This window comes from Macaca mulatta, chromosome 11 (assembly GCF_049350105.2).
Source record: "Macaca mulatta isolate MMU2019108-1 chromosome 11, T2T-MMU8v2.0, whole genome shotgun sequence".
Classification (NCBI taxonomy): Eukaryota; Metazoa; Chordata; class Mammalia; order Primates; family Cercopithecidae; genus Macaca; species Macaca mulatta.
Window position 1 is genome coordinate 64,206,606 of NC_133416.1, and position 13,320 is coordinate 64,219,925.

The 13,320-nt window shown below is 41.2% G+C and overlaps 1 protein-coding gene across 3 annotated transcripts in view; it reads right to left on the bottom strand.

Annotated features, from left to right (window-relative positions):
- Window positions 1-18: 18 nt before the first annotated feature.
- Window positions 19-13,320, bottom strand: part of NEMP1 (nuclear envelope integral membrane protein 1) — a 29,212-nt gene continuing 15,910 nt past the window's right edge. Inside the window, exons 6-11 of one of the 3 annotated variants that reach the window (XR_013401165.1) lie at window positions 13,139-13,253; window positions 12,189-12,414; window positions 9,524-9,697; window positions 8,627-8,807; window positions 630-697; window positions 19-85 (exon numbers count right to left, since the gene is read on the bottom strand). Coding sequence is in view for 2 of the 3 variants with exons in the window: in XM_077954577.1 (XP_077810703.1) it covers window positions 8,627-8,807; window positions 9,524-9,697; window positions 12,189-12,414; window positions 13,139-13,253 (696 nt within the window). In the remaining variant the exon portion in view is untranslated. Of the gene's footprint in view, window positions 86-629; window positions 698-4,401; window positions 8,808-9,523; window positions 9,698-12,188; window positions 12,415-13,138; window positions 13,254-13,320 lie in introns of those variants that run through there. The other 2 variants (XM_077954577.1, XM_015152080.3) reach the window with 2 other exon arrangements.

The window sequence follows — 13,320 nt, forward strand, 5'->3', positions numbered from 1 at the left end:
GCCTCTTCCAGCCCAGGCTCCCTGTGCCACTCAAACCAGGAGAGGCCAGAGATGGCTGATCAGCACAAAGTCCAGACTGTTCCTGCTGAGGGTGTGGCTCACTTAACCCTTCACAGGCCTGAAGCCCCAGAGGGAGACACTCAAGCTCCCTCTAGGTAGGAAAGGGTATCTGGCTGGCATTAGCTGAGAGGCTTAACTAAAGAAGGGTTCTTGCTCCATTGTCTCCCAAATTTGGAAACGAAAGCTGGAAGAATGGAATTTATAGCCAAGGAAAATATTTCCCAAAGAGAAGTCAGGAATTTTGTCAAGGGCAGGTAGGGCCCAGTGCGGTTGCTCATGGCTGTACTCCCAGCACTTTGGGAGGCCAAGGCGGGAGGATCACTTGAACCCAGGAGCTCAAGACCAGCCTGGGCAACATGGCGAGACACGTCTTTACAAAAGTCTTCCTAGCAAAAAAACAGTACCTCCCTCATACCTAATCTTCCTATCTTATTGGGAGTCAGGGGATGTTAATGAGATTACTTGGAGAGCTAAGCAGACAAAATCCCCAAATTCTTCTCCACTTCCCTTCCCCCATGAATCAGACCCCATCATAGGGACCCAAAGATTAAAGTGATTAGTAATAATACCTTATATGTATATAGATGTCCCAGTTTCATTAAACTCCCCCGTCATTGCCTCACTGAATAGCACCACCCTGAGGAAGGCAATACAGATACATTAAAATGGAAAGCTAGGGACAAACACCAGACTCAGAGAGGTTATACAATGTGCCCACAGTTCCACACTAGTGCATGGCAGAACCAGGAACAGAATGCAGCTCCCTAACCCTAAGTTTGCCATAAGTTGCAGCCCAAGTTCTGATGTTTCTAATTTTAATTCTTCAGCACTAGGATACTAAGACCCTGAGTTGCTGTAATAGCTCCCTCTGATAGATAAGTACCCCCTCATCCAGCCAGGAAAATTCCTAAAAACAGCAAGTCCTCTCTGCCTACCACCCTCTCTCCCAGGCATGCACAAAGAACAAATTAGGTAATTATAGTAACTTAACTGAAGAGACTTGATTCTCCAACTCTCAGCTATGACTGCTTGGTGCAAGGTCCAAATTCTATTGCTCTCACAGAAGCAGTCTGCATAAGCCTGGCCCATCAGCAGTTCTATTATCAACCTGCCTTTACATAATTTATTGATCTACTACATATATTTGAAGGTGGAGGGGGGCAAGGAAAAGAGAGAAAGCTGAGTGGAAGTGACATCAAAACATAATGCTCTGTGTAAGTGGAGCAGTATCCATGTCCTAGAGGCAGAAGTGACAAATATCCCCTATTTCCCCATGGAGGAAACCGATCCAGAGTGAGAAAACCACTTTTCCAGGGTCATACCACTGCAAACCTGGCAGAGCTGGCACCAAAACCCAAGTCTCATGCTCTCTAGGCCAGGAATCTGCAGCCATGTGGGGTTTACCTGCATGTCCACCCATTCAGTCAACTGAGTGCCTACTATGTGCTTACTCATGAGCAAAGTGACTCTAAAATGAGATGGCATTCTCCAGTGTAAGAACAATGACATGAATATCACAGCTAGGGCAACTAACTATACTGATCTGCCTGTGGGACACAGCGGAGTTCTCTGGACATGGGAATTTGAGTGTTAAAACTTGGAAAGTCCCAGCAAACTGGAGCCAGTGGGTCACCCTAAATTAACAAGATATGAAATACACATCCAAGTCAGCTGGGATTTTCTAATCTCCTGCTTTCTAGGCAAAACTGAAGCAACCAGAGCTTATTAGTCTTCCTCTACTCTGACTCCTAAATCACTTTCCTTTTTCCCCCATTAACATTTCTAGACCTTGGAAGGGCAAGAGGGAACTTTTTGGGGTTACAGAAATGGTCTATATCCTGATTGTGGTAGTGGTTATACAACTGTCTCCATTTGTCAAAACTCAGCAAATTTGTACACTTAAAACTGGTGAATTCTATTGTTATGTAAATTGTACTTCAACAAAGTGGCAAAAAAAAAAAAAAAAAAAAAAAATTCTAGGCTGGTTATGGTGACTTACGCCTGTAATCCTAACACTTTGGGAGGCCGAGGCAAGCCAATCACTTGAGGCCAGGAGCTCGAAACCAGCCTGGTCAATATGGTGAAAGCCCGTCTCTACTAAAAATACAAAAAAGATTAGCTGGGCATGGTGGCGGGTGCCTGTAATCCCAGCTACTCATGAGGCTGAGGCAGGAGAATCGCTTGAACCTGGGCAGTGGAAGTTGCAGTGAGCCGAGATCACACCATTGCACTCCAGCCTGGGCAACAAAAGCAAAACAGTCTCAAAAAAAAAAAAAAAAAATTTAAAATTCCAAATCATTTGGTGCTGATTTCTGACAAATTGGGAGGGCAGCAATCTGATTAAGCCAACTTACTCATTACTCCTCCCACAGACACTAACTTTTAAAAAGATGTTACACAATAAAAAGGCAGATATTTTCAGATATGCTGAGGAAGATATCTGGTGGTAGAGGGTCTTCTTGGCTCTCATAAACTATCTTGTATTAATAACATTTATCACACTTAGACTGGACTAAGATGTGCCAGGTAACAAGCTAAGTGCTTTACATCATTGCTATTCAAAATGAAGTCCAAAGACCAGCATTATCTGATCACCTGGGAGCTTACTAGAAATCCAGAATCTTCAGGAGGATTAATTGGGAGGTCTGCTTGAGCCCAAGAGTTCCAGGCTGAACTGAGCTATGAGTGTGCCACTGCACTCCACTCCAGCGTGGGTAACAGAGCAAGATTCTTCTCTCTTAAAAAACAATTAATGCAGATTCTTGGGCACCACTGAAGATTTACTGAATCAAAATCTGCATTTTAACAAGATCCCCAGGTGATTCCTATGCACTTTAAAGTTGGAGAACTGCTTTACACAACTCACCATCTTTTTTTATCCTCACTAAAACTCTATGATGTACATCTAGCAATTACGCTTTAAGTTTTTATTAGTTCAACCATTAACGATCACCTATGTCTCTTATTTACCTAGTGATAGTTATGGAAAGAAGAGGAGAAAAGATGTCATTAGTGTGCCTTAATTAACATAAATTTACATATGTTCTACATCCTGTTTTCTTCCTACTTTGCCAACTTTCTGTCTTAAAAAAAAATAGACAATGGATTTCCACGCAGTCCAAATAACTGAGATGAACTTTGGGAGGCTGAGGTGGGCAGATCACCTGAGGTCAGGAGTTCAAGACCAGCATGGCCAACATGGTGAAACCCCATCTCTACCTAAAAAACACAAAAACTTAGCCAGGAATGGTGGTGGGCACCTGTAATCCCAGCTAATCAGGGGGCTAAGGCAGGGAGAATTGCTTCAACCCAGGAGGCGGAGGTTACAGTGAGCCAAGATCCTGCCACTGCACTACAGCCTGGGTGACAGAGTGAAACTCCATCTCAAAAAACAAAACAAAACAAAACAAAAAGTAATAATAATAAAAAATAGGCAGGGTGCAGTGGCTCATGCCTGTAATCCCAGCACTTTGGGAGGCTGAGGCGGGCGGATCATTTGAGGTCAGGAGTTCAAGACCAGCCTTGCCAACATGGTGAAACCCCATCTCTACTAAAAATACAAAAATTAGCAGGGTGTGGTGGCATATGCCTGTAATCCCAGCTACTCAGGAGGCTGGGGCAGGAGGATCACTTGAACCCAGGAAGCAGAGATTGCAGTGAGCCGAGATCATGCCACTGCACTCCAGCCTGGGCAACAGGAAGACTCTGTCTCAAAAAAATAATAATAATTAATTAATTAGATGAAAAAAGACAGGTACAGAGTTAATATGAATATTACAAAGGATTCCCAGAGCAAAGAAGCCAATACATAAAATGAAAGGTACCAGACTCCTATGGTAGAAGCTGGGCCTAGACATAATTAAGGTTTTTCTTCAATACTCATAATGCTCACTATAGCCCTATTCTCTCTTCCATCCTATACAGAGCTCTTGGTAGGGATCCCATAGCTGGAGCCATAGGTCTTCCCTCCAGCCCAATGGACAAACAAAAGAGATATTTTGTGCCATAAAAAAACAAAAGAACTAAAGTGTAATCAGAGTAGTTCCTTGGGCCAGGAATAACCTATATTTTGCTTTTCTATGAGACAGCATGGTAGTATAACCTGCTGCTCCTGAAAGAATACCCCTTAGAGATTTTGCATCCTGGGAAATCATTGAGTCCAAGGATGAAAGTAGACCAGTACAGACTCAGGACAGGAAGGGGTGGCTAAGAAAAAAAGGGAAATAAATGGCATGCAAAACCATCTCATTAGAAAGAGGAAACTGAGGAGTTAATTGTTGATACCTGAAAACAAGAAATCCAAACAAGAAAACAATATGTTCATTAAGAAAGACCATGATATATCTATAAAACTTTTATTAAAATTGGAATTAGAAACTATACCAAAAACTTTAAAAATACATAAGACATTGTTCTTTTTTCTTACAGAAAAGAGGGTAAAAATAAGACCCATGGCAAAGAGCCATCCCTGATAATTTTGTTCCTTTCAAACATTCATGAACATTTAAATAAAATTACAAATATTTAAACAACCCTAAGGTACTACCCACAGGCTAAAACTTGCCAGTAATTCCTTAGCCCCGCTATTTCAATATCAATTCCACAAATGTGGAAAATTATGGCAATTGTAGGCTGTAACAGCTTCTAATATTCACATTTTGAACTATTTGTTATGTTGTCATAAGAATGTACTCATGCTACAGGCAAATTCAGAGGTGATTTCACCATTTTCAAATTATCATCAAGAGTGTGAGAGGAAGATGACACACACGTGGGGTGGTATGGAAATCCAAAGCCCCACATTTTGGAAGTCTGTGACCACTCCCATCCCCCACTAAAGCTACGAGTTGGTGTTGGCATGAATCTGCTTTGCTTATTCCCAGCAGGCTCTGGCTCGTGTCACATAAGGCACAAACATCCTTTTCAAGGTAGTAACCATCTAGAATCCAACTCAATTGTAACCTGAATCCGTAAGCTTAAATCACCAAAAGACATCACTGGGTCATAATTATATAGGTTCCCCTAAAAAAAAAACAAAAAACCATTTTTGCTATGTAGAAACAGAAACAAAAGGTTTAGGTGCATTTGCCTTGTTCAATGGATATTTCACATGTTTATTAATTGATTTCAGTTAATACGTAATATGAAGGTATGATAAATGTGTCAAACTGTTCTCTTGTTTCAGATACAATTCTTGGCATTTCAATATAGGTTATTATCTCATATGTCAGACTTGAGTCCAAAGAATACCAGAAGGACATTTAATTTCCTTTCCTCCTACTTCCTTTCACTACTCAATTCAAAGAAAAGTTATGAGTACACAGCTAGGAACCATTTTTACGTAGGCATCCATCTGAGCCCATCTTTTTTTTTTTTTTCTAAAACAACAAAAAGACTAAGGACAATTACATAATGCATTCCCAAGCCTTTTATGGATATCAGGACCTGGGGGGACTATCCGGCCTATTTGGGTTCTTTCATTCACCAAAATTCTATTATACATGCCAAAGGTTAAAGGGAACACCATCAGTGAAGAGGCTGGGCCCTAGAATGGAATCTATTAGCATAAAATGGAACAGTGGGACCCAAAGAGCTATCATCAGCAAAATTCCCTTTGTAACAGACATAAAAATCATGAATTTGAGGGGAAAAATAAACTAGTTTTGGTGGGATGCAATGGCTAACAGGAATTACTTATTAGAAGGTAACAAAGTTGCTAAATTTTCCTTGTTTTTGATCCCTGTGTTCTGTTGGTCTCTTGAAGCAATGTAAGTGGGAAAGGAAAGTGAAAGAGAAATGTTTTATGCCAGCTGCCTCTTGTATTCCCATTAAGGGGAGTCTCTACGTTAATGCTCTACATAATTTGGTCAGACTGTTGAGAGGCAATAGATTTCCAATGCTGATGAGATCCGGAGCCCTGGAGCCCATTTATGGCTTGACATTTGCCGAGCAAGATGCTGACGTGGCAGCAAACATGGCTCCGATGTCCAGCTTACCTCATAGTTATCCCTTCGATCCTTCTTTATGAGATTGGTCTGAGAGATGAGACTGTACTGAAATCACAAGAGCTATAACTGCCAGAGAAAAATTAAATGGGGTCTTCAAGTAGTGACTGAGCCAGCAAACTAAGTGGCCAAGAGGGAGACAAGAGCAGCTCCTAAAGAAGGTTGAAGTCAAGCAATCTCCGGATACACAGAGGATCTGAAGCATCCGGGCAGAGCCACAGGCAGGCAGGGCAAGGACACACAACACACTAGAGAAGCACCGTCCTTCACTGTCTGAGAGCAACTCTCAGGCTGCAGAACCAATTGCCATCTCCACTGCCTACAGCTCAGGTCTCCAACTACCAGACGGAGTAAAAAACAGTTTGATTTTACTCACCTCAAATCTAAACACGGTGGAAAAAAACCGATCTAAAGGTGGAAACTATATTTCATGGGGATTTATTAAACAGAGAAAGAGGAGAATCTTTCACAATTTCACAGTGCTTTCTCATTGAAATAAAGACATGATCAGGAAAAGTCACCCTTAGAGGCAAGTTATCACCTCCCTAAGTAGGGGAGGCACCAAAATTTCCAGAGAATCCTGAGACCACTTGCACAAGTTGAATTATTTTTTAAAATAAACTTATGCTTAAATATGCTAGGTCTCAATTTCTATAAATAAGGTAAAAAATAGTATATCTCAGAAGTTTTAATAGTTCTTTGTAGAGAGATAACATTTTACCATATACATAATTCACAAGGGTATAAAGGTTTCCCAATGTAAAGTTCCTTTTACCCTTCAACTGTAACCCATAGCATCTGCCCAAATACTGCTCATTTTTCACTTTCTACTATATGTCTCTTTCCTGCCAACTGAGGTAGTTGTCACTTTAGGACAGTTTAAGGCTGTGGAAAACACTGGCGGAAATAATCAACTGCCCACCTGGAGGGCAGTCTCAGAGCTGACCCTTTGGAAGTCTGCAATGGAGCCAGGCCTTTCAAAATTACCCACGCTAAATGGCTGGTCTAAAGGAGTCATTACGGCTTTTTAAAAAATCATCTGCCTTTTTCCATGATCATGGTGAGCCAGTAAGTCTGATGCTGTGCACTTGCCATGACCATCTATTTTCCTGGCTAAAGTAATTACAGATTTTTCCAGGGTATGAGGCTGAAGACTGCAAAGAAAAAGAACCAAGTAAATGACAGACACTTGAAAATTTGCTTCCTCACAGATAACACTGCTGGTTTATAAGGGGTACTTTGCACTGGCAAAATAATCTGAAACTAATGCTACTACAACAACAGGCAGCATAAATCTCAGGTCAGAAATGCAATCACAAAGAAGTGTAAGTTCATGGAAACTTGACAGCTGAATGAGCACCCAGAGGCATGAAGATAACCTGGAGCCTATTTCCTGGCAATGCAAATTGTGGCTGCTGCATAACTACAAATTCTGTATCAAGAAACTACATAGTTCCAGGGCTTAAAAATTACCCAGATTTGGGGGAGTATGGGTGGTGAGAAAAGGCTGAAATGGACAGAACAAGTAGACAAAGGGAGGGAAAGGAAAAGGACATAGTTTCTTGATTTCATAGCAACTCAAAGATACGTGACCCAATGACAGGAAAAATGGAGAACTTGTAAAAAGCATCCAAATCCCCTAAACAAGATGACTTCTTCTAGCTAGCAGGAATAATGCTACTCTGAACATACATAGTTCACAGGTAAGGGAACTGACCCTTCCTGAAAGGTCAAAGGCAGGGCAAGGAAGAATGGGAAGAGAAGAATACGAATGTTTTTTAAGATGGAATTGAAAGTTGAATATAATAAAAAGCCCAACACACCTCACCTGCAGAAGAGCCTACAAGCATGTTCCTAAAGGCAAATAGAACTTTCCATCATATGTATGAGAACTAAATCAAAGCTTAAAACGGCAGCTCCTGGGGCTTTAATGGATAATCCATATTAATAAATATGTAGGGGCCTAGGGGGCGTGCGTGTCACTCTGGAGCACTTGCTGGTTCTGGAACATGAGTTTGTTACGTTTTAAAAAGACATTCATTTAAAAAACAAAACAATAAAAATCTATTTTCCTCCCAAAACAGTTAAATCAATAATTATTCTAAAGTCAATGAAATAAAAGCTAGAGTGAAAGAGGCTCAGATTTGTGGATTTCTCTCTGGAAGATGCAGCCTATAATCAAAAAGCATTCCTGCACTTAACAACAGTTCTTACTTTGGAGAGCCAGTGAAAGAAATGCCATGATTGAATCAACTTTCAAAAAGGAACTAGAATGCCATGCTAGCTGTGGCCATCCAATTTCTGTGGGAACATAAAAGTAGGCTGTTAGCTTAACCAATGGAAAGTGAACTACCATAGCATTCACTACCTTATCCACTCTCCTTCCTCAGGGATCCCATAGAGACCTCCCATTTCCAAAGGGAGGCCTTTTTAGGCCTCTTATTTCAGTGGGAGAATTTCTACCCTATCTCACTGTTTCAAAGGGTTGAAAGCAATTGCACAACACACGCAACACGGACCAAGGCACCAAGCCAGTCCACATAAAGATAACTGACCACCACCTAGGTTAGAAAGTTGTTCTGTGTGATAGCAGGACACCGAGAATATGAGTCCTCCTCCTCAGAGGATGCTTCCTCATAGATTTCATCCTGGGCAATAATGCTCCCTAATCCATACTCCTGCTCATGGACAGAAACTTCATTTGGCGTGAGGTGGGAAGAGCCTTCCACAAAGTCAGCAAATCTGGAAGAGAGAAGATAATACTCATTAGAAATATGCCTTCTGTCCTTCTGGTTTTCTTTCAAAATAAGAACAAATTAAAGCCTTCGATATGCTCACAACACAAATTATATTGAGTCTAGCCAACATCCTTGTCCTTACTCTGGCAGGTAAGTAGACTAAAGCATGAAGTTAAGGAGAAAAGGAAAGCTGGGATCATAGGCCAATACCCCTGCAACTCCATCCTGCTTAATAAGCACTTGCCTATCCTTTCTAATTATGAAAGTGCCAAGGTTCCTTTAGTCATCTGTAATCCCGATAAGAGAAGATTAAGGGGCATTACACAGTTATTCACGTTTATGGCCCTATAAACTTTATACCATCATGATTCCAAATTGAAGCTTCACATACTCATTGGTATAGTTGCCCCCAATTAAAAAGTGGGTGGAGAGGAACCCTACCAACTCAGGGAGCAATGCAAAACTTTCAGAAAGGAAACTTAATATGGTACTGGAGTCTTCCCATCTTAATGCTACAATCAAAGCTAGAGTAGATAGTTCCCTGAGGAAACAGGTTACTGCTTAATGTGTGATTATACATCTACCTTTCTCTTGACTACTTGAAGATTAACAGGAAAACAAAGGTCACAAGTGCATGATTCTCTAGAGGTACGATCTCTGGTAGAACTCAAGGTCACAATTACCCTGATAGATGTTTGGCATATCTGGCCAAGAGTGTACCTTTTTGGAGACTGGATTCGAGAAACAGTCTTCCAAGCAGAGCAGTCTGGACTGTTACAAAATTCTCGGAGCTCTTCTAAAGCCTTTCGGGTTTCTACCTCTCCTTGTATCCGATACTCTTCTTCTGTCAGGAGACGAGGGGGGACAGGCTTTTCTGTTGCCTTATACACCTTTCTGTGCTCACCAAAATAACATTATGAATCATTAATCAGTAATCTTACTTCTAGCTCCCTTCAGTGGGCCAAGCATACAGCAGACAGCCTGAACATTAAGAGTCATCACTCCTAAAAATTCCATAGACACCTTTAGTTATAATGAACGCCTGACATATTAGACTATGAATGACAACTCATAGGCGACAGAGCGAGACTCCATGTCAAAAAAAAAAGTGATATAATTTGCACCACCTTGTGGTAACAGGAACACACGACATTTTACTAGACGTTTTTATTTTATATAAAATGACTAGAATAAAAATATAAAAATGCCTATAGAAAGTGAAAAATTATTTACAGTCAATATTATCCACTAATGTGAATAAACTCACTTTATTTTTCAATAAATGATAAAATACTTATTTTTTAATAGATGGGAAAATAACAAGAAAATTATGGTATAAGATTGTGGTCCTAGCCGGGCGCAGTGGCTCACGCCTATAATCCCAGCACTTTGGGAGGCCGAGGCAGGCAGATCACCTGAGATCAGGAGCTGGAGATCAACCTGACCAACACGGAGGAACCTGTCTCTACTAAAAATACAAAATTAGCCGGGCGTGGTGATGCATGCCTGTAATTCCAGCTACTATCGCCTGAACCAGGCAGGCGGAGGTTGCAGTGAGCCAAGATCATGCCACTGCACTCCAGCCTGGACAACAAGAGCAAAACTCCGTCTCAAAAAAAGGCCAGGCACGGTGGCTCATGCCTGTAATCCCAGCACTTTGGGAGGCCAAGGCAGGCGGATCACAAGGTCGAGATTGAGACCATTCTGGCCAACATAGAGAAACGCCATCTCTACTAAAAATACAAAAATTAGCTGGGCGTGGTGGCATGTGCCTGTAATCCCAGCTACTCAGGAGGCTGAGGCAGGAGAATCGCTTAAACCCGGGAGGCGGAGGTTGCAGTGAGCTGAGATTGTGCCACTGCACTCTAGCCTGGTGACAGAGCAAGACTCCTTCTCAAAAAAAAAAACAAAAAAGATTGTGGTCCAATAACTTGATTTCCCAGACTGAAGGTATCACCTTGACTATCTATAATAGACAACTTCAGGACCTAGGAACATTCCATATTTATTTTGCAAGGTGACAAAACATGCTACGAATTACATCTTAAAATAAGACTAAGACCTCCAGAGCAATCTGAAAGCCACTGAGAAATAGTCTGAAATGGGCCGGGTGAGGTAGCTCACACCTATAATCCTAGCACTTTGGGAGGCTGAGGAGGGCAGATCACCTGAAGTCAGGAGTTTGAGACCACCCTGGCCAACATGGTGAAACCACATATCTGTTAAAAATACAAAAATTGGGCCGGGCGCGGTGGCTCAAGCCTGTAATCCCAGCACTTTGGGAGGCCGAGACGGGCGGATCACGAGGTCAGGAGATCGAGACCATCCTGGCTAACACGGTGAAACCCCGTCTCTACTAAAAAAAAATACGAAAAACTAGCCGGGCGAGGTGGCGGGCGCCTGTAGTCCCAGCTACTCGGGAGGCTGAGGCAGGAGAATGGCGTGAACCCAGGAGACGGAGCTTGCAGTGAGCTGAGATCCGGCCACTGCACTCCAGCCTGGGCGACAGAGCGAGGCTCCGTCTCAAAAAAAAAAAAACAAAAAAACAAAAACAAAAAAAACAAAAAATACAAAAATTAAGACAGGCATGGTGGCGCCCGCCTGTAGTCCCAACTACTCGGGAGGCTGAGGCTGGAGAATCACTTGAACCCGGGAGGCGGAGGTTGCAGTGAGGCAAGATCACGCCACTGTGCTCCAGCCTGGGTGACAGAGCAAGACACTGTTTAAAAAAAAAAAAAAAAAAAAAAAAACTGAACCCAGGAGACCTCAATGAGCATATAGTATAAAAGCGATATAATTTGTGGCCGGGTGTGGTGGCTCACGTCTGTAATCCCAGGACTTTGTAATTCGAGCACTTTGGGATTGCCTCAGCACTTTAGGAACCCCTGACATTTGAGGTCAGGAGTTCGAGACCAGCCTGGTCAACATGGTGAAACCTACTAAAAATACAAAAATTAGCTGGGTGTAGTGGCGCATGCCTGTAATCCCAGCTACTCAGGTGGCTGAGGCATGAGAATCGCTTGAACTCAGGAGGTGGGGGTTGCAGTGAGCCGAGATCACGCCACTGCACTCCAGCCTGGGCGACAGAGCAAGACTCCATCTCAAAAAAAAAGTGATATAATTTGCACCACCTTGTGGTAACAGGAACACATGACATTTTACTAGATGTTTTTTATTTTATATAAAATGACTAGAATAAAAATATAAAAATTCCTATAGAAAGTAAAAAAAAAAAAATAGACTCGGGAAGGAACAAAGGCGGAAGTACAACACAATGACTTTTCATTAACGAAGAAGCTCCCAGGTCAACACCTCTGTATCCTCTTGCTGCAACTGCATCCCACACTGTACCTGTCAATATTAAGTTACATTGCCTTTCATTCACCTGTAGGTGATGTACAGCCACTGAATAGGGTATTCCAGGTTCTTAGTACACAGGGCAATGATGATAATGGCAAGGGCAATATGTGGTATCTGGATGCCAGAATACATGAAACACAGGCCCATTAGCTGCAAGGTCCAGGTCAGCAGGTTGATACTTCGTTCATTTTCCAAGGGCCCATACTTGTAACACACTGCAAAACTCATGAATCCAACTGTGAGGACATAACCTATGAGAAGAGTTATCAGAAGACATTCTTTTTCATCTATACTTGGTAAAAATAATTTGTGTGGGAAGCAGTAGTAAATTTACTATATAGCACCAATTGAACCGGGAAATCAGATTTTTACTTAATTATTCACACTTTTTTCTTAAAATACATTTCTCTAAGTTTCTATCCTTTCTGCTATCCTAAATTTATTCGGTTCAAACAGAACATTAAAGTTATATGTCAAACAACCCTGAAATAGTCTATTTTAAAAACCAATATATGGAAATCCAGATTAATCACCCCTCAAAGGATAAATCAAAGGTTACTATCTATAGGACCAAGGATTTTTACTTTGTAAATAAAATCTACAGCAGTTCATTCAGAAATGAAGGAGAAAAAAATTTACTGCAGAGTCCTTTACTTAAGGTCCCCAAGTATATTTAAAATATGATTCCATTAATAAGGTCAATTTACAGCTTTTCAGAAAAATGTTTATTGTGTAAAGAAAGGTATATTTATGAATACCAATAAATGACATCTTCTCCTTAACAGTACCATTCTAATTTAAGAGAAGGTGATAATCGTAGAGGGGTCAGAAATAAGCGAAAAACTACGATTTTTAAAAGTTTTTAAAAATGACATGAACTATTAAATCCCATAAGCAGGTAAAATATTTTCATGATTAAATTAACTGAAACAGCCTATAAACATACAAAAGGAAAGCAAAACCGACAACACTTACTTAAAAGATACTGCCAGTAACACCTCCAGATCTCTTGTAAATTTTTAAAAACTAGTTGAATGAGGTACAGAGAAAAAGACCAGCCTCCCACCAGGATGACGTAAATGGGACTTTTCTAAGACAGAGAGTAGAAGTGAAAGCAAAAAGTTACAACAGGCTTTCCATACATAAAAGAAGCAAAA